This window comes from Tasmannia lanceolata, unplaced genomic scaffold, assembly GCF_043159265.1.
Source record: "Tasmannia lanceolata isolate RefF3 unplaced genomic scaffold, GAP_Taslan_0.1 ptg000037l, whole genome shotgun sequence".
Lineage (NCBI taxonomy): Eukaryota > Viridiplantae > Streptophyta > Magnoliopsida > Canellales > Winteraceae > Tasmannia > Tasmannia lanceolata.
The window spans coordinates 53,697,698-53,720,978 of NW_027518714.1; the positions used below are offsets into that span (position 1 = coordinate 53,697,698).

At 39.7% G+C, this 23,281-nt stretch overlaps 1 protein-coding gene across 3 annotated transcripts; it reads right to left on the bottom strand.

The window, feature by feature from the left end:
* Positions 1-824: 824 nt before the first annotated feature.
* On the bottom strand, positions 825-16,345 carry LOC143860565 (MACPF domain-containing protein At1g14780-like). 3 transcript variants are annotated; one of them, XR_013239750.1, is made up of 9 exons: positions 15,823-16,345; positions 5,931-6,169; positions 5,142-5,343; positions 4,987-5,064; positions 4,715-4,898; positions 4,307-4,473; positions 1,599-2,328; positions 1,427-1,483; positions 843-974 (listed from the first exon to the last, which is right to left on the bottom strand). XR_013239750.1 is itself a non-coding variant. In XM_077371265.1 (8 exons), exons 1-7 carry the CDS (start codon positions 16,078-16,080, stop codon positions 1,615-1,617), a joined length of 1,842 nt encoding a protein of 613 aa, XP_077227380.1. In that variant the 5' UTR covers positions 16,081-16,345; the 3' UTR covers positions 825-1,483; positions 1,599-1,614. The 3 variants fall into 3 exon arrangements, 2 of the variants coding, with proteins under 2 accessions (XP_077227380.1, XP_077227379.1); XM_077371265.1 differs by having other exon boundaries at positions 825-1,483; XM_077371264.1 differs by lacking the exons at positions 843-974; positions 1,427-1,483 and having other exon boundaries at positions 1,505-2,328; positions 15,823-16,343.
* Between the last annotated feature and the right edge of the window lie 6,936 nt (positions 16,346-23,281).

The window sequence follows — 23,281 nt, forward strand, 5'->3', positions numbered from 1 at the left end:
CGGCCGTCGATCTTGCTAAGGCCACAACCATGGTTAGGATTATGGCTTAATTATAGGGATATCATTATATTTTAAGGGCAGTGATGAATGACCCCCAAATATCTTAAATTGACCCCCTATGTTTCTTTCTCTTTCCTCTCGGTTAGAGAAAGAAACACACAAGGGGTCGATTTTTCACTCCCCTAAATTAAAGGAACCTAGAACTTGAACTGTGGTGGTTCAAGTTACCTTTTTTGTATTTATTTTTTCGAGTAGTCAACCAATAGAAAAAACGGCAAATTCAGGAAAAAAATTTCTTTCCCAAACTTTTCTAAAAAATTCCTGCAATTCAAACGGGGCCTTAAATCATTCCATGGGGACTATTGAATTTTCATTTTTAAGCTCTGTTTCTTTCGACATAAAACAAAATTTATGCCCATTTTACATTTAGGGCATGTTTAGCTACCATGATTTTTTTTTCCTTGGGATATTAGCTTACCCCAATGATGAGCGAGAGTGGGACAGCGATAGACGCTAAGAGGGACTGAAGATAGGGAAAGAAAAGCCTGAAAAATAAGGGGGGGAAAACCCCACCCAAAATATGATTGATTTTTTCTTGTTTTTTAACTACTACTCATCCGCTACTCATTCTTGCCCTCTCAAGTCTCTTCCCCACCTGCCCTATCCATCTCTCACCAGTTGGTAAACTAATTTATTATGGAAAAAAAATCATGGTTGCCAGACATGGCCTCAGGCTCTGTTTCTTTCGACAAAAAATTGGTATAAAACAAATTTTAGACCCATTTTTAAGTGAAAAAAAAATAATCTTGCTTCCAAGTCTTATCAATACAAAATACAATGCTTGCTTCATAGAGGAAGGGAGAGAGAGAAGGGTTTAAAATTGAGGTGGGCATAGGGGGTTCTCAGCACCAAGTGGAAGCTGCAACAAAGGTGTGTTGCCATTGATGGCTTCCATGTCTTGTATCACTCTGTCTCTGTGGAGAAGAGAGGTGAGATCATAGCAGAAACGTGCGCAGACAATGCACAACACAATCGAGAAAATTGATGGGAGTGTTAGTACGTGTTGGGAAGAGAGACTGATGACTGTTTGGAGAGAGAGAGGAGAAGAATTGAAGGGTGGTGAAGCTCAGGGTACAAGGAGTTTAACACTGATTTTCGAAGACCCAATTTTACCCCAGAAAAAAACTTACTGTTGAAAAGGAGGGTAAGTCAAATACGGGCAATTGGGGTTTGAGTCTAAGACATGGTTGAAAAGGTACCATTCAAAAAAAAAGAAAAAAAAGACACATGGTTGAAAAGGTTTACAGGTTCTGTGGGGGTAAAAAATTTCACGTCGATTGGAACACTGACAAAATCTCATCGGGGGTAAACATTTGTTTACAGCAATTTTAGCAAGCACTCGTAGATGAAGGAAAGAGAAACTCACCAATAGCTGTTTACTCTGTTGGCATGAGAACTTGATGCTCTAAATCTGATCTGATATCTGCTTCGTATAAAGAAATGATAATTCATAAAAATGGTAGCTTTCCTCTATTATGTACAGAGTAGATTTCATCAGTCAAGTATATAAAACAAAGGGAAGCCAAAAAAATGAGTACCTCTTTTAAGGACAAGTCACCTCATCTCAATGTTGGGATAATTCAGCAGAGCAAACTTTACATGCAAACCAATCTTTCCACCTTCAATAACCAACTTAGCAGCTGTCGCCAACCAATGTCCTGGAGTATTCTGTGGGCCCCTTACCACCTCTGCCATCTCCACATATCTGAGGAGCTTCTGGGAGTGAACAGGCACAGGTGGGCCATCGGGGTACACACCAGAATTGAGCACAGGAGGCAACTTCTTTACAGACACCGATGACTCGCGTTGAGTGAATGTAGTGCTTAGATTTGTGAAGAAACTCGACTTATGTGAAGTTGTTGGCGGGTGGGCCCACTCCGTCTTTTGGATGGTGCAGTTGGGGATGTACGTGAAGAGCAGACGGAGATGGAGTACTGTCTTTGCCCATTTGCCTCCTTTGGTGAGGAGTTGTGCGCCGGTGACTACAAACACACCATTAGAGAATCCCTGCAACCATTCAGGGTCGTGCCTTACGGCTGATGTGCAGACGTGGGAGTATTTCTTCCATTGGACTGGCTCCAAATATTGGCCACCGGATTCATCTGACCCTCGCCACTGACATGACCATGATGTGGAGGATGCTGCCAGTGAGGATTCAACCACACTTGGAAGGCTTGAGAGATGCTGCACGTGTATGGCTAATCGGTTGCACTTTTTGCCTTCTAAGTATAGACGTAACCCAATCACAGGCTTCGTATCACTTGAGACCTGAAGTGAAATAAGAACCAGCAATTTTACTGAGAAACAACCAGTTGCTCCAAAAGCTTAAGCTGTTGGACAAAGGCATTATTTATTCCTTTATACTTTAACACTCCCCCCTAGTTTTCTTCATGAAAATTTTCTAAAGGATTCATTAGCCGACCCAACTAGTTTGGGCTTAGTTGAGTAGAGTTGAGTATACTTTAACACTCCCCTCACGTGTGGCTCCTTCTTTCTAGGTTGGCCTACACGTGGCACATGTGGCCCCTCTTTTGGGTTTGGCCAATGCATGTGGATTTTTGCTATCAAGGAGGTTTGAACTCAGGACCTTTACTCTTATACCATGGGAAACTACCAGTTACTCCAAAAGCTTAAGCCGTTGGAGAAAGGTGTTATTTATTCTTTTATACTTTAACATTTACAGATCAGGCTTCTCAAGTATTCAAGGTATACAATAATACAACATATAACCCAAATAATCTAGTAGAATTTATCTTTTTATTATAGGGGAATATCACACATACAATCATACTCAATTCGATGGAATTGTTTGATCTTAAAGGAGATCTTCTATAATTTCGCACGTGAGGGGTTATTTCTTGCTTTCGCCCAGTCATTAATAACTTGATTAGGTTATTTTCCCCCCTCTGACGGATAAGATCCACCCCTTTAACGTTATTCGTTAAGACGTTAAAGGGGTTGAATTTATCATCAAGCAGTGAACCTTTCTCACAGAAACCGTTAAAGGGGGGGGGATATCACCATCCTTAATTATGTAGTACAATATAATGCATTGTAGAATTCCTAATATATTTTCCTAATATGGAAGTTGTTGAACAAGCACATTAAATCCACACATAGAGACAATGGCATTGATTTTGGAATGTAAACAACATAAATCTAACAATACCAAAAGAATTCGATTTTAACCAGCTCAAGAATTTAACATGGGGATATCGAATTAAAAATTCCTTGTAATAGCTGAAAATTTTAATAATGACTCACTCTTAAATAAGTAAAAGCTAGAAGTTAAACCCATGATGAGAAACCGGAAATCATTTCATGTAAACTTAGTTATGAAATCTATTTCATTTCGTTCAGAATGGACAGGATGTTCTATTCTGTTCCGTAAAATGGAACAAAACAAAAAATGAACGATTTCGTCTAGAAATCCGGTCTGCACCAGTCTTTTTCGTCCATTCCGAATGAAACATGGCAAAATTGCCTCATCCAGATGAAATCATGCAGAATTTTGGTGAAAATTCCAGATTTTTATTTTTGCAGTGCTTTTTTTTTTTTTTTTGGATTTTTCCTTTTTGCCTTTCTCTTGCTTTGTAACTTTTTTTTGAAGGGCATTTGATATGTTTTAACTTTTTCCAACTAATAGGAGGATTAAAGCACATCAAACCCTATTTTTGCACTTTTACAAACCTCATTTCTTCCCTAAAACCCATACCCAAAGCTTGAAAACATGGATTTCTAGCCTTTTTTGAATTTTTAACTATTTACAAAAAATCTCACAATTGTGGCATCTTTTCCAGAATGAAACGATGGAACGCCCGAAACACAGAAATGTTCCATTTCCAGTGAGGAAAACAAAACACCCACCGGAGCGGAATTAATAAGTAAGATGTGAAATAAAAAAACATATAAGTAGCATAAAGCCCGAAATGCTAATTAAACAACAGTCAGTATTAAAGGTACCAGTTTAACAGAATTAAGGATAAGCCTAATGCTCCAAGAAACCAATGGCACTTACCTGTAGAAAAACAATAAAAAATTACCCCTGAAATCAAAGATTACTCTCCATGAGATGATGTATCTAGGTCCAATTAGGTAAAAAATCAACCATCACAAGATTATAGTGGAAGGGTAGGTTTAACAAAAGGCTCTATGCAAACTCGAAAATATTTCAAATCACTAAAGGAGTATTTACTTCTTAATATAAAGTGAGAATGGTATACAACCAAAAAGAGAGTGAGTGTACCTGGATGGGACTGACTTGAAGCTTGGGACCCATAAAACTGAACCGCAAAGCAGGGCATGAGGTCTTCCTTCTTTGTGGCCCAAGGTGCAGCTCATTAAACATGGGTGCCCATTGCCGAGGAACTTGGAATTCCAAGAAGTACTGCAAATCGTCACGGGCAGGTTTGTCTGATGAGAAAATGGATTATTAGAGAAACATCTGGTATATCTGAAAATTAATAATCTTAAAAAAACACATTAATCTCGAGGAAAATGTGAAAAATGGGAATGTGAGTAAAGAGGGCATTCTGAATTCAGAAAGAAACACGATTGGAAAAAACAAAGGAAGTTCAAATGGAATCTCTACAGTCCATCCAAGTCAAGCCAACTATATTAAAATCATAAGTAAACTGAGCATTGAGGCACTTACAGCGAAGATACAGGTTGATTGCATGGCTAAGGTAGCCGCTGCCAGGAATACCAATAAGAAGTGAAGTAATGGGGACAAATTTGAAGAGTATAGCATCAGGATTAGTTGGTACTGTCTGGAGCCATGCGAAGTGACTACGCAAAGACACATCCCCTCCCCTTCTTGAGCAAATGATTGCAAGTCCCTATTGGAAACCAATTCATATAAGCTTCACAGTTAACACTATCCTCAAAGGCACATATCAGAGGGTAAAATGGTAAATTCAGGCTTACATCCTTGCTTGATGTTTCTGAAAAGATAGCCAGATGCATGTTGTTTGTGTTCAGGATCTTCTGAAAGATCACAGGAGCCTATACATAGAACTAAAATTGTCAACAGGCATCCATACATAAGAAGAAAACCACCCTACAAAAAGAAGTCTGAATACCTTGTGTTTGCCTTCTCTAGTTTTCCGATGTCGAGGAGAAAGATCCCTTCCATCAGAAAATAAATAATCTCCAAGATCCTCTAGATGGCCTTTGAGTTCAGCTGGAGGAATGGATGAGGAAGGCTTCTGTCTAACACAAACTATATCCTGACCCCCAATTGTCATTCCCACAAGTATGTGTGTCCCGTATGTCTGGATAAATCTGTTAATTGTATCTAGTCAAAATCAATACTACACTAAACATTTCCACACACCAAACAAATAGACCCGCATCAAAGAACTAAACAGCTTGGAAATTGATTCAAAACTAGTAAACAGAACATTAGGAGAAATAGAAAAACTATATTTAAAAATCCAGAAGAAAGCAAGTTGAATTGTTTGTGATGATAGAAGTCTGACCCAATTTTAGGTTCACAAAATAGAAGAAAATTGAGAAAAGGAAAACCTTGCAGATGCATTGCAGAAGAACATAAATCTAGCACCGCAATAGTCCAGATATAATCTTTAAAAGTTTAGTTCGTTCTTGTCACAATTTATTTATTCGTAACATGTCCGGTTCAGTTTGGTTAGGTTGGTAAAGTGAGGCTATAATTGAGTTTGCTAAAAGGCCAACAAATTGAATTCATTTGAAATGAACAGGATAATTTAGACTCTAGATCACAGACTGGGTATTAAACTTCAAAACACGATAGTATGTTGATGGCTGGAGCGCAACAAAAAATGACCTACTTTAGAAACTTTTTTTTTGAAATGGACCTACTTCAGAAACTTGTAGCAGGTAATTCTTACCTAGAGAGTAATGCAGGTTCCCAGTTAGATGGAACGGCCTTCTTCACTTCCTCACGAAGGATTAATGGAGATGCAGTCAAATGCAAATTGTACAGGGAGATGAAGTAACCATCAAAAGCTAGATATTTAGTGTCCGTGGCATCCTCAAACCAGACTCCACTTAAATCAAATATAGCATTAAAGTAACCTGAGGGAACTTTTCCATGTACTGAAGATTTCTGATTAAGTAACTCTGACATCTGAGAATGGAAATAACAGCATGAAGCAGAATACATCATTAAATTGTACTGGTCAGGAATCGAAGTAAAGACAATAAGAACATGGAATTGATATATGTGCACCGCCATTTACTAGGCCGTCCCTTTTAGTGGTTTTATGACCAAAGAAAAAAGGGTTCAGTATTCATAAAGCCACTATATGGGGGCTATTCAAGGTTAAATAAGGGACGCATTTATTGCCCTAACAATCACATAAGAATATTTCTGGACAGATCAAAAGGAAACAAAGAAATATTAAACTCTTAGAAAATCAGCAGTCTCAGGGATCAACTCATGTTCTTCACGCAACATGAATTCTCTCAACACTGACATGAGGGGTTTCCTCGAAGTAACTTGAGATATAGATAACAACTTCATTCATGCTTGCAAGTTGCAACCACCTAACTTTTACAGATGGATTCTAGGTATAAATTTTTTAGCATATAATAGCAGGTCACAGAAAGGCCAGATATTTGTGAATCTGAATTTTGTATTCTAGAACATGTCACAAGTGTTTAAACTTTGTCGTCCAACTAAACTCACAACTGACAAGAGCATTGGAGGCATAAGGGGGAGGTTGAGGAACTATTCTCGCATGTCAATGAAAGGATAAAAGAGCAAACTGAGAAGCTACCACTCAAATCCCAAATCCAACATCTCCTAACGAGGTGCCGAGGGGAAACTTATGTCGGCTCAAGAAAGAAGTCTATTCTTCTTCGAAGTATCTTCTAGGGGACCAGTTCCAAATAACTTTGAACCCTTCCAAACAGTAGGACGGAGCAATCATTGATTGCTAATTGACGATAAGTCTATACAAGATGGGGGTACAGACCATCAAAGGATTACTAAGTAACCAGACATTCTCGATGATCTCATTACATACACTGACACAAAATTTGGTTCCAGCTTAAACTTGTCTACCTCACGCTCCCAAACCCCTACCAGGAAAATGAATTTTGACTTCCTAAGTGCTTCCCTCCAAACTATACTTGACTTAATAACGCCTCCCCATAAAGCATCCCCTTCTTTGTATCTCTACAGCCATTTGCCCATAAAATTGCATCGTCCCCATTTAACTTTTTTTTTTTTTTGGATGACGTAGGGTGTCCCCACGCCACTTTGTAGAGTGGGACTAATTCCCTCCGGATGTGCGCAATCACCCATAAACCACGCACATCGGGCAAGCCCAGGGGGATTCGAACTCTCGTATCTGGGGAGCTCCCCATTTAACATTGTTGATGCCCAACCACCATATATTGCTTTAGCTGACTTCCTAGTTCCTACCAACTAATAACATTTTTATATTTGTGTTAAAGTATAAAAGATAAATAACGCCTTTCTCCAACAGCTTAAGCTTTTGGAGAAGTTGGTAAGTTAACAATTTGTTTCCGTATTCACCCTCCCGTAGGAAATCGCATTTTAGTTTTTCCAATTGCTTAGCAATAGAACTCAGGATCTTAAACAAAAACCGAGAGAACATAAATTTTGCCTAAGCTGCTTTGATAAGAGTTATCCTTCTATCAAGGGAGAGGCTTTTTTCCTCCATGTGCCGAGTTTCTTCTCCTTTCTCTCAACAACACGGACCACAGGCTCTTAGATAGAATACCCACCACCTTAAGAAGGAGACTGAGTTAAGTAATAGAGAGATCTTCTGCATAACACCCAAAAGTGTTCCAAATTTCACCAATGACTTAATTCCAAATTAAACCCCACTAGGAAGGATTGATTTCAGATCCGAAGTAGTTTCAAATCATCTAAGAACAATGGTTTGATTTTTCAATTCCTTCTATTTATCTCTAGTAAAAATCATCCCACCATCGACATTTATAAGTGCTAGATTGCAGAGATATCACTAGCAACTATCACACCATTTATCAGATAAAAAATGTTGGCCCTACAAATCAAACAACCAAGAGCTTCACCCAGAATAATGAATATGAAAGGGGATAGGGGTTCAACTTCTCTAAACCCTCTATTGCTTCTTAAAAAAACAACCAGACTACCATTAATAAGGATGGAAAACAAGCAGAGGGAAGCTCTATTATGGGGTCTTAGGTGGTACTCCCTTCATCTATCTTCTGAGCTGATTGTGGAAGGGGACCCTTCCAACGTTTTGTCTTGGGCGAGTGGCTCAGCAAAGGGCCCTTAGAAAGTAGCAAGTACTATTCTGGTAACCAGGATTGCTGCTATATGCACCCTCGTTTCTCACACATGCTTAGATCTGCCAACGACAAAGCGGATGAGTTGGCGAAAGCTGGAGTCAAGAAGCTGCAAGTGGAGGAGATTCAATCCTTTGGGTCTAGTGGGTGAATTTTATGACTCAGATCAGCTTAATGTATTGTAAGATTATTGTATTGTATCTATCTTCTTGGGACATCTTGTCCCCTTCTTTTCCTGGATTGTGATTGGCTTTAGTTTCTAGGAGTAATACCATCTTTAAAAAAAGAAAGAAAGAAAACAAGCAGACGAAATGCATCCAAAAATACACTTTCTCCGTAACACACGAAACCCACTCTACCCATCAAATAATCCAAAACTCCCAGCATGGTCCTTAGCTTTCTCAATGTATAATTTTCATATAATGCCCGTTTCCCTATTCTGATACAACAAATTGATGCATTCGTGAGCAATAAGAAAGCCATGAAGAATCTATCTACTGCCAATGAGTGTTCCTAAGACTCATTGAGGAGGCCTTTTTTATGTTACTTGATTAATTGCATGTCATCCCCAATCTTCAATGCGAAGTCTTTGCACCCGCTCTTTTCTCCCAATGCTCCTTTGTTTGTTGATCTTAATATAGCGTTTGGTTCTGTTTGTTTTGTCAACTATTCATTATTCTGCAGGCACATTCAATATCTTCTAGGGTTTTCGGCCGCCAAACTCTAATCTTCCCCGAACTCTCCCCCAACGCCAAACGAATACCATTAGTCAACGATTTTCAGCTGGACTGATGACCTCAAGAATGCCTAGTCCAGCATAAAGATTGGGCCCTAGCATATTCCATGCTGACATCATCCCCCAATTCCATTTCAACTTTCAATACAAACCCGAACAAGCTCCCGAGAGCTTCTACCGACGACCTTGCCCATACCTGGAGTGGAATACAGAAAATTGTACACGGTCTTCACTCCAATCCAATACGATGTGTTCTGCGGTTCCAGAAGTAATAGTTGATGCCCAAATGCCCGACTCCCTTTCTGTTTCACTTGCACCTCATATTCAAAATGGAAAAAACCTCATTCCGGTTCAACTTCCTGTGTTTAGGTAAATTAGGAATATCCCAAAACCAATTGGCCCATTCTTGGATTTCTTCCACCTTCACCTTCCCAATGAGATGATTTTAAGCTTCGCGTTCTTTCATCCACCTCTTTACCAGATATTATAACAGCATGGTAATCACCCTCCTCCGACACCGAACCACATGATCATCTGGCCATCCCTCTTTAAGCTCCACACATTGGTTCTTTGTTGCTTTTTTTTTTGGTAAGTAATTTGGGGTTAGGCAGACCCCAACCAGAATATATTAAAGAAAAGGAAGATTACAACCGAAGGTAGGATTTTCCCGAAAAATCCTCCGAGAGAATTACAGAAAGATCAAGAGGAATGAGATTAAGAGGGATCGGGTTCCCTTTACATAAACAGTTACTTTTTGAGAGGTAATCAGCAGCTCTGTTACCCTCTCTCCAAATGTGAGAAATTTTCCAAGATTCCAATCTATTGAGAACGATGAGAAGGTTCTCTAATGCTGGAATTTTTTTCCAAGGGCAAGGCCATTCTTTTCTAATTATATTCACTGCCTGGAGGGAATCAGATTCAATCCATAGCTTTGGATTGGCGGCTTTGTCAAGCAAATGGACTCCTTGGATGATTGCTTCTAATTCAAGGTCTGAAATAGGCCCACGATCGACATCAATGGAAAACATAGAACGGGCATCTCCACAGATGCCTCTGAGAATGCCTCTGATGGAAGCGGAATCACTGGACAGCGAGGCATCAGTATTAAGCTTGACTTCGTTGGGCTGCGGGGGAATCCAGACACAATATTTAAGTGCTGGAGCAGAACGGAATAGAGAAAGGTTCCATATCTGGGCTATCCGGGGATTATCTTCATTATGATCATCTTTCAGCTTCAGGAATATAACTCGGTTTCTTACATCACAAATAATTCTGTTAAGAATAATTCTTTTATGGGTTTTTACCTGGTCATGAAGTCTGCTATTTCGTTTGGACCAGATGAAGAAGATAGCAGCAGTGAAAAGGAGTCTTGCTAGGATGCTCAACTGACCTTTGAGATTAAATTTTCGACGAATCCATAGCTCCTCCTCCCCCACTGAATTCTTCTGCTTTTTTCTATCTGAGATATTCTTGAGAATCGTCCTCCAGATCCAAGCCGAGAAGGAACAGGAGAAGAAGAGATGGTTTACACTCTCAGTCTCGCAGTTACAAAGAAGGCAAGATTTATCAACCAAGCGACCAAGGAAATGGAGGTTATCTTTGGTGGGAAGATGGTTTTGAATGGCCAGCCAAGCAGAGAAACTAAATTTTGGGATATGGCCCGGGAACCAAATGGAGGAGACCCAACAGGGGGACGAATCTTTTACTCTAACAGCATTCCAAACACTTTTAAACGAGCAAATACCATCTGGTTGAGGTTTCCACATGGGATACGAAGGAGATAAAGATGAAAAAAGCCCGGAATTTAAGATTGGTTTCAACTCCTGGAAGAGAGGGAGCTCAAGGATTTCATCCCAACCTCCATCTTGGATGGAGCCTCGAATAGAGGCAAGCGGGGGAAGAAGTTGGAAATGGATCCGAGGGAGGATTGGGATTCTAGAGGGCCCTTGGGATGCCAAGGGTCCTTCCAAAACAGAAGAGAAGAATCCGGACCAACAATGTAGCAAATGTGATTCTTCGCAACCTCTCTAGCCTTGAAAATGCTTCTAACGGCAAAGCCCAAGAAGGATTGCTAGGCATAGGAGAGTACCAAAAACTTCTGTTTCGTAGATACTTTCGGTGGAACCAGGAGACCCAAGGGTTGTTCTGATCAGACACAATTTTCCAAAGTTGTTTGATTTGAGCAGCAATGTTGAGGTCTTTAAGTCTTCGAATTCCAAGCCCCCCTTCAGATATAGGCTTGCAAATACTATCCCAGGAGATAGGATGATGCTTTTTTTCCAGGTTTTGACCCGACCAGATGAAATCTCTAAACACTTTTTCAATGGAGAGGAGAACAGCAGAGGGCAGATGGAAGGCAGCAAACCAGTAAACCTGATAAGTTGAAAGAACTGTTTTTACTAATTCTACTCTTCCCACTCTGGATGGATTACGATTGGTCTAGCTGGACATCCTCTTTTTTATTTTGTCTATGATTGGCTGACAATCATGAGAATTAAGCCTTGTTGTAATCAAAGGGTGGCCCAAATATTTGATAGGGAGGATTCCTTCTTCAATATGTAAGATGTTGCAGATGGCTCTTCTCACACTATTCTGAACCCCTGCAAAGAACACTTCACTTTTGGTTGGGTTGAATTCCAGCCCCGAACAGAGTTTGAATGACTCCAGAGCCAGACGCTTCAAAATACTTGAGGCAGAGCTAGGGTTTGGGTTAGCATATATCATGACATCGTCAGAGAAGAAAGTGTAAGTGATGGATAAATCTCCCTTAGAGAAAGGAGAGGAAATAGAGCCTTGGGCAAGATGGGATTGAATGAGAGAGGAGAGCATATCCATGACAAAACATAACAGAAGGGGAGAAAGGGGGTCTCCTTGTCGGAGACCATTAGTGGATCTAAAGAAGCCATGGGGAGAGCCATTTAAGATGACAGAAAAAGATGCAGTAGAGATGCACTGATGGACCCATTTACACCATTCACTAGGAAAGCCCATTTTTTCCATAAAGAGGAGAAGAGAGGAATGGTTTACACTATCAAAAGCTTTTTTCAGATCCATTTTGATGCACATTGCTTTTAATGGATTCTTCCTACGGAAATTGTGGCATAAGTCATGAGCTATGAGAATGTTATCTTGAATGCTCCTGCCAGAGATGAAGGCTGATTGGAAAGGGGAAATGAGAGAGTTCATAAGGGGTTTAAGTCTATTAGCCATGATCTTGGTGATGGTTTTATAAAGAAAATTGCAGAGGGCAATGGGCCTGTAATTTTCCGGGGAGGAGGCTTCGGGGCATTTCGGTATTAGAGATATGAAGGTGGTGTTGAGCTCCGGAAGAATTTTACCTTTATGGAAAAAAGATTGGATTGCAGATGTAACATCATTACCTACTAAGTACCAGAAAGCTTTGAAGAAGTCTCCATTAAATCCATTAGGGCCAGGGGCCTTATTACCATCAGCTTTATTGATAGTCTGCCAAATTTCCTCAGGGGAACACTCTCTGGTTAAGGAAGAAGCTTCATCTTGGGAAAGAACTCTGAGAGGATTGGGAATCTGGTCAGGATCAGTGATTCTCGACCAATTTTGATTATTGAGCAGATTATCAAAGAATGCAGTCATGAGACGGGCAACTTCATTCGGATTGGTGGTGGTACTCCCATCAGGATAGGTAGAACCTTGGATACTAAGCTTATTGAATCTAGCTTTTACTGCGGAATGAAAGTAGGCAGTATTGGAGTCACCCAAATTCAGCTAGCTATTTCTGGATTTCTGCCTGTAAAATTGCTCCTCTTTGTTAGCAGTCTTGACATATTCATCTTTCAGGAGATGTTCTGCATTTCTGAGAGATAGATCCATAGGTGAGGCTGCAATAAGGGATTGAATAGAAGCTAGTTTCTGCCTCATCAGAGGGGCTTGGATATCGATCCTCCCAAAGACATTTTGATTCCATATTCTGATACAAGCTTTGACTTCTTTGAGTTTTTGGGTAACTCTGTAAAGAGGTGTACCATCAACCTCCTTTTTCCAGGCATTTTCCACCACTGGATATAAGGATTGATCTTCAAGCCACATTGAAAAGAATTTGAAAGGTTTTTTCAGGATTGGAGTTGGTCTAAAGAGTTGGGCAACAATTGGGGCATGATCAGAGAGGCCAGGGAGAAGGTAAGTAACAAAAGAAGCAGGGAAATTGAATAACCATTCTTCATTCACTAAAGCTCTATCCAGCCTCCTAAGTTTCAGATTTCCAGTTAAGGATTTATTGTTCCAGGATAGGGGCTGGCCAAAGGATCTCAGGTTGCCAGGTCGGAAAGGAAGTTATCATCAATACAACGGTTGAAGTCTTCAACATCACTTCTAGAGGGCCCAACCCCGCCCCATTTTTCCTCTTCATATCGAATGATATTGAAATCTCCAAATATGAGCAAGGGGTGCGAAATGTTCGAAGCTATTTGGGAGAGATGAGACCAAAGAGGTCTACGATCAATTCCTTTGTTCAGAGCATATACAGTTGTGACAGAGCAGCTGATGTTGGTTTGAAGGCATCTGATTTGAGAGTGGACAAATTGCTCGTTTTCCTGAAGAATTGTAACCTGGATCAACTGCGGATTCCAAAGAATCCAAATTCTTCCTCTAATGGAAGAGGAATAGTTGGAAAAATGATCCCAGCCTTCATAGATCTCATTAACATATGACTGCATTTTATTCTCAGGGGCATGGATTTCGATGAGACCTAAGAAAGGCAAATTTTCTTTTTGAATCAATTCTCGAACCTCTTTTCTCTTGTTTGAGGTACCAAGGCCTCTTATATTCCACATACCAAGTTTAATCATTTGACAAGTTGGAAGGAGAAACAGGGGCTACTTCCACAGTAGTTCTAGGGAGAGGAAGGGGTTCAGAATGGGTTTCTAATAAGGATTCCAGAAATATCTGAGGAAGGGGATATGTATTTCGAGCTGAATTAGGAATGAAGGAGAGACCAGGGTCTGGGGATAATAATGAAGCAACAGAATCAATATCAGAATTATCAATGGTTATGGAATCTATATCAGCTTCTATAGGAGGTGGATTAGACTCAATTTCTAAGACTGAAAATTTGTTATTTGTGGGAATCAAAGAAAGATCAAGGGTAATTGAATTGGATGAATTTGATGGAGGGGGGGTTAAAGGTGATGAAGGAGAGAGGGCAACTATGGGAGGAGCTGAATTAGCAGCAGAGATGGGGGCTAAGGTTCTAGGAAATGAAGAATCAATGCGTAGGGTTGCATTAACAACTGAAGAGGGATCTAAGATTTCAGGTTCAGTAGGAATGGGATTATCTTGGGTTTCTGGAAGGTCTACAGAAATAGAAGAGGTAGGTTTAGTAACCCATCTTTTGGCCGGAGGTTTTTGAGAGATCAGAGGGGGCGGAATATGACCAGGGGCTAGATGGACAATCGGGCATCTATCAGGGGAGTGAGAATAATCTTTGCAAGTTTGGCAGGCTATCGGCTCCCAATCGTATTCCACCAGTTGGGGATAGGAATCTAGGGGGGGTGTGGATATGAATAAAATCGGGGAGCTTCGTCGCTGCATCAACTTCTACACATACTCTGGCGAAGCCCAGTCTTGTCCCTTCGGCTGTTTTGGAATCCATGTAGAGGGGTTTCCCTATAGAACTTACGATTTTACTGAGACCTCTTCTGGACCAGAATTGAAGTTGGAGACCTGGCAGCTTAATCCAGAGAGGTATATTTGAGAGTTTGAGCTTCTCCAGAGAGCATCCAGGAACCCATTTCTGAAGGATTAGGGGTCTACCACTTACATTCAGAACCTGACTTTCAAGAGCATTTTTACAGTCTTCTGTCAGAGGAGAACTTGATGAGGAAGAAATTTTTTGCCATGGGGAGGATGTGGAGGTAGCCTTTTGTTTTCCAGCTTCTGACGAGATGATCATGGAGAGCTTTGAAGTACGGTTTTTTTCCCAAGAGGTAGCCTAGAAGGCAATTTGTCCATATTGATTTTGCTTTTCTTCCATCTTTTCTCTTCTCTGATTTGGTTTCTCAAGGCACCATCTGCACTCAATTCTTCACGTGAAATTGTGATACCTGCAAACCTCACACATCTAGTCTCTAGGTAAGACATGAAGGCAGTGCTCCTCTTTTTCTCGTCCTCCGTTGAAAAGATTTTCCATGTGATCGTGAGTCGAGGGAAAATACAGATGAAGACTTAGACCTAGAAGAAGATACACATCAGATCAACGTCTTTTCCAAATATGCTGTGTAAATAAGTAATTGGAAATCCACAGATCTAGCAGTTTCCTTCACCCACTTCGCTCCTCAACCTCTCCCCTCCAGTAGGAAGTACCCCCTTCCCTCTCTGTCTCCCTCAACATGATCTGGCGGATCTATTCATTTTGTATTCAAAACTCAATTCCAAATCCAAATACAAAATTATGAGGTATCCAAACAGGCCCTAAAGTAACAAAAAGTTGCTCCTATGATTCTCCCAAGACTCTTACTCTTCCAAGACTCCTACCTTCTAAGAACTCACTAAAGAACTCTTAAGAGCTAAAGATGATAATGAAGAGAGATCTCATAACATTATTTTTTCCTGATCTTATCTAATTATATCATAATCACTAAAAAGAAAATTTTATGTTTTAATTTCCCATAATTGTATGCAATTGTAGTGAATTTATATAAGAGATTTGAAATGAAAATAAAATAAAATTTACTAACTCTCTATATAAATAGAACAAAAAAATTCACCTGATTGAACTCGAGCACATCAGACTGAAACCGAATTCTATCCCCTTTATCGCAACTAATATCATTCGAAACCCTAGGGATTACAGTATTCCCTCCGGGAATCACAACATCTCTAGTGTTCTTCTCATCCAATTCCACCAATCGACCAAATCGAAACCCCGATTTCGCGAACCTCAACCTGAAATCGGATGTGAGATCAAACCCTAGACCGAGCGATCGCACCGCTTGGATCGCAATTGAGTCAGAATCTTTCTCCATTTCGTTGATCAGAGCCCGTTCGATCTCGATTTCGAGTCCGATTCCGATCAAAATCCGAAATAAAACAAGAAGAATCAACTAAAATCAAGATTCGAAACCCTAGATTAACCCTTTTGAAAAAGGGGGGTTTATGGTGTAGATTCAATATAGCTGACATTTTGGAAAAAGCTGAGAATTTGAATGACGGCGGCACACATGGAAAAAAAAAAAGATTAAAAAAAAAAAAATGGGAAGAAAAGAAGGACTAGGAAAGTCAAAGAGACAGATGGTGAGTTCGTCTTCTCTCGTACTATATTTTTTGTCAGATGATATTTTCGCCCCCTGTAGGATTTTGCTCCCCCCTGTTCAAGTGAATTGTTGGAGCGCTTTTTGATGTCAAATCACTTGACAGGGGGCGCATAATCCTACAGGGGGTGAAAATACTATCGGCTTTTTAGTTAGGGGGGTGGGAATGGGTAATTCTTAGGGTATGATTATTTAGTTCTTTGTTTGTGACCTGCATAAGGTGAAAGTCAGAGGAGGGAGTTCGTGGGACGTAGCTTTCCGAGTACCTTCCCTTGTCTGTTTGGTCAGACCCATTAATCTTTTTTTTAAGGGGAATGCTAAATTGAGGCGCGCAATTGAAAAAAACAGCTGAAAGGGCGCCCCTGTTGGTTGCTACCACGGTATCACCTGTGTGCATTTATTGCTCTCTGATTTTGACATTCTTCATCTACGTTATAAATGCACTTCGGTGATAGCAACCAAGGGGCCTTTCATCTTATCTTTGCACGGGGACGGCATTTCCCGGAGGGTCTGTTGCATCTGACAGCACCAAAGAGGCTAACTTTTCAGCAAATTTTGTCTTCATTCACGAGGTGGATACTATCAGATGCAACAGACCATCCGCGAAATGCCTTCTGGGATGGATGCTAGCAAATCCCTTCTTTAAGTGGGTGCCTTCTCTCATTTCTTGTATCACTAAAACCATGGTGATTTACCGTAAAATGACCAACCTAAGCCTATATCATAGAAATGATTAAAGCACCCTTATCTGATTCATGGGGGTGTGGGTATCAATTGTTATTTTTTTGACGTAGATGCACTTTGTTTTAGGGGTGCAACTCGGGTCAGGTTGGGTCGGGTTGAGGCCAACGCGAACTTGACCCGATTTCCGTCCCGATGAGGATCGACCCTACCCGACCCGACTCGAGGAACCCTTTTTTCCAACTCGAACCCGACCAGACCCGAGTTCAACCCAGGCCAACCCAACTTTTTAAGCTTACTAAAAAAATGTCAGGTTGCACAAGCCCTCAACCCGAACCCGGCCCGAACTCAACCTTGGTTGGGAAAACTCACCCTACCCGAACTCAGGTCGGGTCAGATTCGAGTTGAGGGATTGGGCAGCCCGACCCAAGTGAAACTCGACATTTTTTTTTATCATTTTTTCTATATGAAGCTTAATCGGGTTGGGTTCGAGTTGAGAACTTGGGCAACCTGACCAGAGTGAAACTCGAATTTTTTTATCATTTTTTCTATAGGAAGCTTAAAAACTCAGGTTGGGTCGGGTTGGAAAAAAGGGTTCCTCGGGTTGGGTCAGGTTTGGGTTGGCCTCAACCCGACCCGAGTTGCACCCCTAATTAATTTTGGTCATTTTTTTTATGAAATATGGATGTTTTGGTCATTTTGGTCAGGTAGGAGTATTTTGGTCATTGTCTATGCGCATTTGGCAATTCTATATGAGATAGGGACATTTTGGTCATTTTCATAGATACACTTACTTTTTTAGGGATGTTTTCTATTTTTTAGGATTGTTCTTATTTTTCTAAATTTTTGAATTTTTCTACTTCGAAGAAAACACCATTCAATTCGATCATAAATAATAAATGGACCATGTAATGGTGGCTGCTTATTTCAACGATCCAATTACTTCAATGATCCAATTAAACCAATTATTTATTGGCTCTTACCCTAGATAGGTCGTGAGAGAAAAATCTCTTTGGAAAGATAATCCTAACCTTCTAATGTGTCCAATGAGATGACAGGTGAGAAGAGGTATACATCTACCCTCTACTACAACATGTGGTCGCTAGAACATTGGAAGTGGAATACAAGCCTTAGTTTAGCTTGTACATTGGAACAAAGAAAATCATTTTGAGGGTAAACCAATTAGGAGGGAATTAATGTGTCCAGTGATATGACAGGTGAGAAGAGATATACATCTACCCTCTACAACATGTGGTTGCTAGAACATTGGAAGTGGAATACAAGCCTTATGCCTCGCCTGGCAAGAGGGGTAGCAAGATGTGATGCACTTGGCTTTCCCAACATCAGAAGCAAGATCAACTAAGGACACTCTCCCTTATAAGCATTGATTGTTGTCTTTTTCCTATGGCTTTAGCTGGCTATTTTGTCGAGTTAGAGGCTTCCCCTCCTCCTTACTCTCTTTCTAGGGCTACGGCTTCCTGTATTGATGGCTAGGAGGTTTTCCCTCCTCTTGTATGGTCCCAACTTTTTATATATAAATTTGCCGATCCGCCCCGGGGTCGTTATCTTTCCGGGTTAAAAAAAAAAAAAAAGTGGAATACAAGCCTTAGTTTACCTTGTACATTGGAACAAACGAAAATCACTTTGAGAGTAAACCAATTAGGAGGGAAGTACTTCCTTCCAAAGTGGTTTACCCCAAAATGGCTTACCCCGTCTAACTCCACCACTGAGATCTTTCGCTAAGTAAAACAGTCATGTATGACACAAACCATATTTTCATGAGTATCGTGATTGGTTTCATTCATCTCAATTTTGTTTTATTTTCCTTGGTTTCACATATGCCAGAATCAAACAAAAAACATGAAATTTTGGAGACGTTTTTCCTTTCCGAATAAAAATCCCGCAATCCAAAAGGGTAGGTTTTCAATTTGGAAAAATGACAATTTCATGAAAAACAATCGATGGAAAGAGAAATTCTAGGGTCTACCATGATTGAGAATTTCCGAAAAACGGAATATTTTGGTTTCAGGAAAAATCCATGGAAAATGAATTAACTAACCTTTCAAGGAAAACTGACTTTTCAAGGAACATATTTCTGTAAGCTGAAGACTAAACCAGAGTTGATAAATCAAGAGCCCCAAAACCTTTCATGCCAGCCCCTGTCTTTAAAACATGTGAAATGATGTAGGTGATGGCTTTGAACTATCACCCCCCTCTCCTAGCAATTTAGCAAACACAAAACTAATTGTGTTTGCTTAACTTTTTGATGTAGGGGGGTAAGAACGTTGGCTATGTTAGTGACTCCCAAGCAAGGAAAGAAGTGCCGATGTAAAAACAAAGGAATTCTTCATTAGGGCATAGGGTGCGGGCATCACTCTATAGCAAGGGCATGTTTGGAAAAAAACTTACACTAAAAAAATGAGTTTTTCATAGAACACCCTCATTCGCATATCCATTTTATGTTTGAGGAAAATGCCACTATATTGTTGACACCCCTAATTCATAGAGAATGACCAAAATGCCACTATATTGTTGAAATGATCAAAATACCCCTATCCTATATAAAATGACCAAAATACATATCTATAGCGAAAAATTGATCAAAATACCCGTACATTATAGAAAATAACCAAAATACCCCAACTCATTAAAATGACCAAATTACCCTTCCCATAGGAAATTACTATAATATGACCTCGTAGAAAATAATAAAATGTCTCAATCCTATAAAATGACTAAAATACCCTTTATAAAAATTTGACTAAAGTACCCCTAACTCATAAAAATGGCTTATCTCCTAGAAAATGACCAAAATACCTTCATTTATTATCTACCACCACCTAGGTTTTAGGAGTATCTATATGATATGGGTAGTATGGCCATCTTTTACAAGGCAGGGGTATTTTGGTTATTTTCCATGGGATAGGGTATTTTGGTCATTTTAATAAGATAGGAGCATTTGGTCATTTTCCTATGAGATAAGACTATTCTGGTCATTTTTCGTGAGGTAGAGTTGCACTGGCTGCTGTTAGTGAGTTGGATATAATGGGTAGACCTTCCCATTTCGGACTTGTAAGGGCACCCTTCACTTTATCATTCATCTATATGATTTTCCATAAATAAAAAAGTCTGACTACCATCAACCAAAAAGTAGAATTTAAAATTCAAAATCAAAGGATGATGACAAAACAATAGAAAGAAAAAACAGAGGAAAAAATCATAAAAAAACCCGGGAAAAATATTTACTACAAAAACCAATTGGTAGGATTGTCCACACTCAAGAACCAAAAATAAATTTAATTTGATACTAGGATTGTCCATTTGACATCATTTTGGGCCACTAGTCATACAGCGTGGGGCCTATTATATGAAGGTCCTCCGCCAGGGGTTGAGACTCTAACTCAATTGGTAAGAATCTTTGTTCTTCGACCAAAAGGTAGGAGGTTCAATCCCTGCTCACCTACCAAGATAAGAGGTCTCGAGGTTCAATCCCAGAGCAAAAAATAAAAAAAGTGCTCCATCAACAAAAAATGAGCCATACTTTACAATAGTTAGCTGGCCATACCAGATATTTACTTTACTTTAAGTAGAGTGCAACCTTGTTCTAATACAATGAGGTGAGTCCACTATGGCACAGTGGATGTGAGCTTTAATAACTTACAATCACTTTATTAAGCCCTACTTTGGATCTCCTATGGCCCAAAAATCATTCCAATCATCTAATCCCAGCATTAATTAATGTGTATTTTTTGTTGTTGAATTTGAACCCTTGCTTAATAGGCCGGAGATAATCGCTTGGAGTGACTCCATTTCCCTCCAAAATTCATCGTAAATTAATGCCAAATGTCACTCAAGAGTCAAAAATCACATGGGATTCAGCCTTAGCTCTGATAAAATCTAGAAATTTCACTATTCTTGGATGATTACATTGAATCCTAAAGTGCTTATATAGAACACTTGAGGAATAAACAGAGAAAGAAAAAGATAACAACAAAAGGAGATTATGCTGATCTAATTCACTTACCTAATCTAGCCCAACTACTTAATCTAACCCAATCAAATCAAATCAGAAGATTTAATCTTATTCTAAGTGATTTGATTTCATTCTCTAATATGCCCCCTCAAACGTATGTGGATTGAAAAATCGATATAGTTTTGATTACAATAAAATCCCAAATAAGGAAATAGAATTTTCCACTACATTTCTCCGTAAGAAAATATAATCATTTAATTTGAAGCGCACAACCAAAATTTGATGATGAATATCTCCTGATATTATTGGCGAATGTATATTGCCGAAGAAGATGCCGCTTGTTGATGTGCCGCGAAGAGATGAATAAGAACAAATCATAGCCTCAATGAGCTACACAAGACTCAAGCCTCGATGAGTTAGTAGTAATGGGTCACTGTGGACCAATGTCGGAATGAGCATGAGTGACCCTCGATGGGCAAGAATGAGCCACGATGGACGAGACATCATGGGCCGGCTTGAGATACCGATCCTCATGAAAATGGAACTCTTTCAGGCATGCACTTCAAAGAATCAAAATAAATGAAACACCTCAAATGAAAGGGGAAGAATTGTTTCAAGCACACACTTAAGTAGTGTACCTCAACTGAAATAAGACATGAAAAAGAAAAGATACGAGCAACAATTGACGATCATAAACAATGGCGCAACTATCGGAAAAAAAAAAGTGGAAACTACATGAAAGAAAGGGTGCAAATAACATATATTGGAATGGATAATGGGGAATAACAAAAATTTGCTGATATCAATATGAGAGGAGGAATATGATATCAATAACAAAGGTGAAACGGGTGAATATGAAGCGGTGGCAAAGAGATTTGGTTGCAAGCAGGGCAACAAATAGTGTCATGGATGCGGCAGGGTAGCTTCGGATGCAAAACTTGCATGTGGTGTGGCCACAAGAGAGCATCCACGGGATTATCTCATATCCATAGGACACTCCGACATCTCCATTGGTGCATGAAGATTAAAGGTTGATGCTTTCATTCGCGATGACAGTGAACTTTGCAAGAGAGAAGAATCCGGTTGAGGTTTAGAAGTGAGAGCAATAGTGGGCATTGGTGGAGGCCCGACGGAAGGCCGCTAGCTGTCCGCCGGAGGATCAAAGTCGAGTGTTGTGATAAAGCCGAGGTCGGATCGACCCGCTCCGATACCATGATAAAATCTAGAAATTTCATTATTCTTGGATGATTACAATGAACCCTATAGTGCTTATATAGAGCAATTGAGGAATAAAAAACAAAAGAAAAAGATAACAATAAAATGAGATTATGCTAACCTAATCAACTTACTTAATCTAGCCCAATTACTCAATCTAACCCAATCAAAGCAAGTCAGAATATTTAATCTTATTCTAAGTGATTTGATTTCATTCTCTAATAAGCTCAATGGTCAAGGCTTTGTTCTTCAACTTGAGGAGGCAATCCCAGCCTACGTACTGAAGAAAGAAGAGTTGGAAATCACAAAAACACGTGGAATGGGTTGATTTTTTTCCTTTTTAAAAAAAATAATAATTTCCACAACGAAAAAGGCTCTATTTCTTTGGATGTAAAATGGGCGTAATACAAAATTTACACATATTTTTAAGTGAAAAATCGCGTAAATTTTGTTTTAAACCAAACTAAAAGCACATAATGCTACTTACATGAGTTCAATAACTTGAGGAATGCTTCCGTAGGACGTGTCATTGTAATGCAATGAGGTGTGCCCTCAAGGACAGAGTGGCTCACATCTTTTATTCATCAAAACCGTCCATGTGATAGCCTCCATTTAGATCTCCAATAGGCTAAAAAAATCATGCCATTGCTCATAAAGTCCGGGGAAACTGTACTTCCCTTACGTGTGTGGCTCTTTGGCTTAAATTCATGTGTCTCCCCCCATTAAAGTGAATTCAAACCCCCTTGGGAGCGTGGTTTAAGGGTAGGGAATAGTCCTGCCCCCAAAAATTAGCGTGGGATACCCTATGTAATAAAAAAAAGGATTTGGTAGCGTCTATCTTAGAAGGCATCTCATGGATGAGTTGTTACATGTGAGAGCAAACAACTCATGTATAAAGACAAAAAAATGTTGAAAAGTGAGCCTTTGTGGCTGCTCTCACATACAACAACCATGGTTTTAAATTTCGTTCGGTTTTCAGAATGTTCTGAAATCGAAATTGGTGAAACTTACCAAATATTGGTCAAAATTTTGTCAATTTCGGCTAAA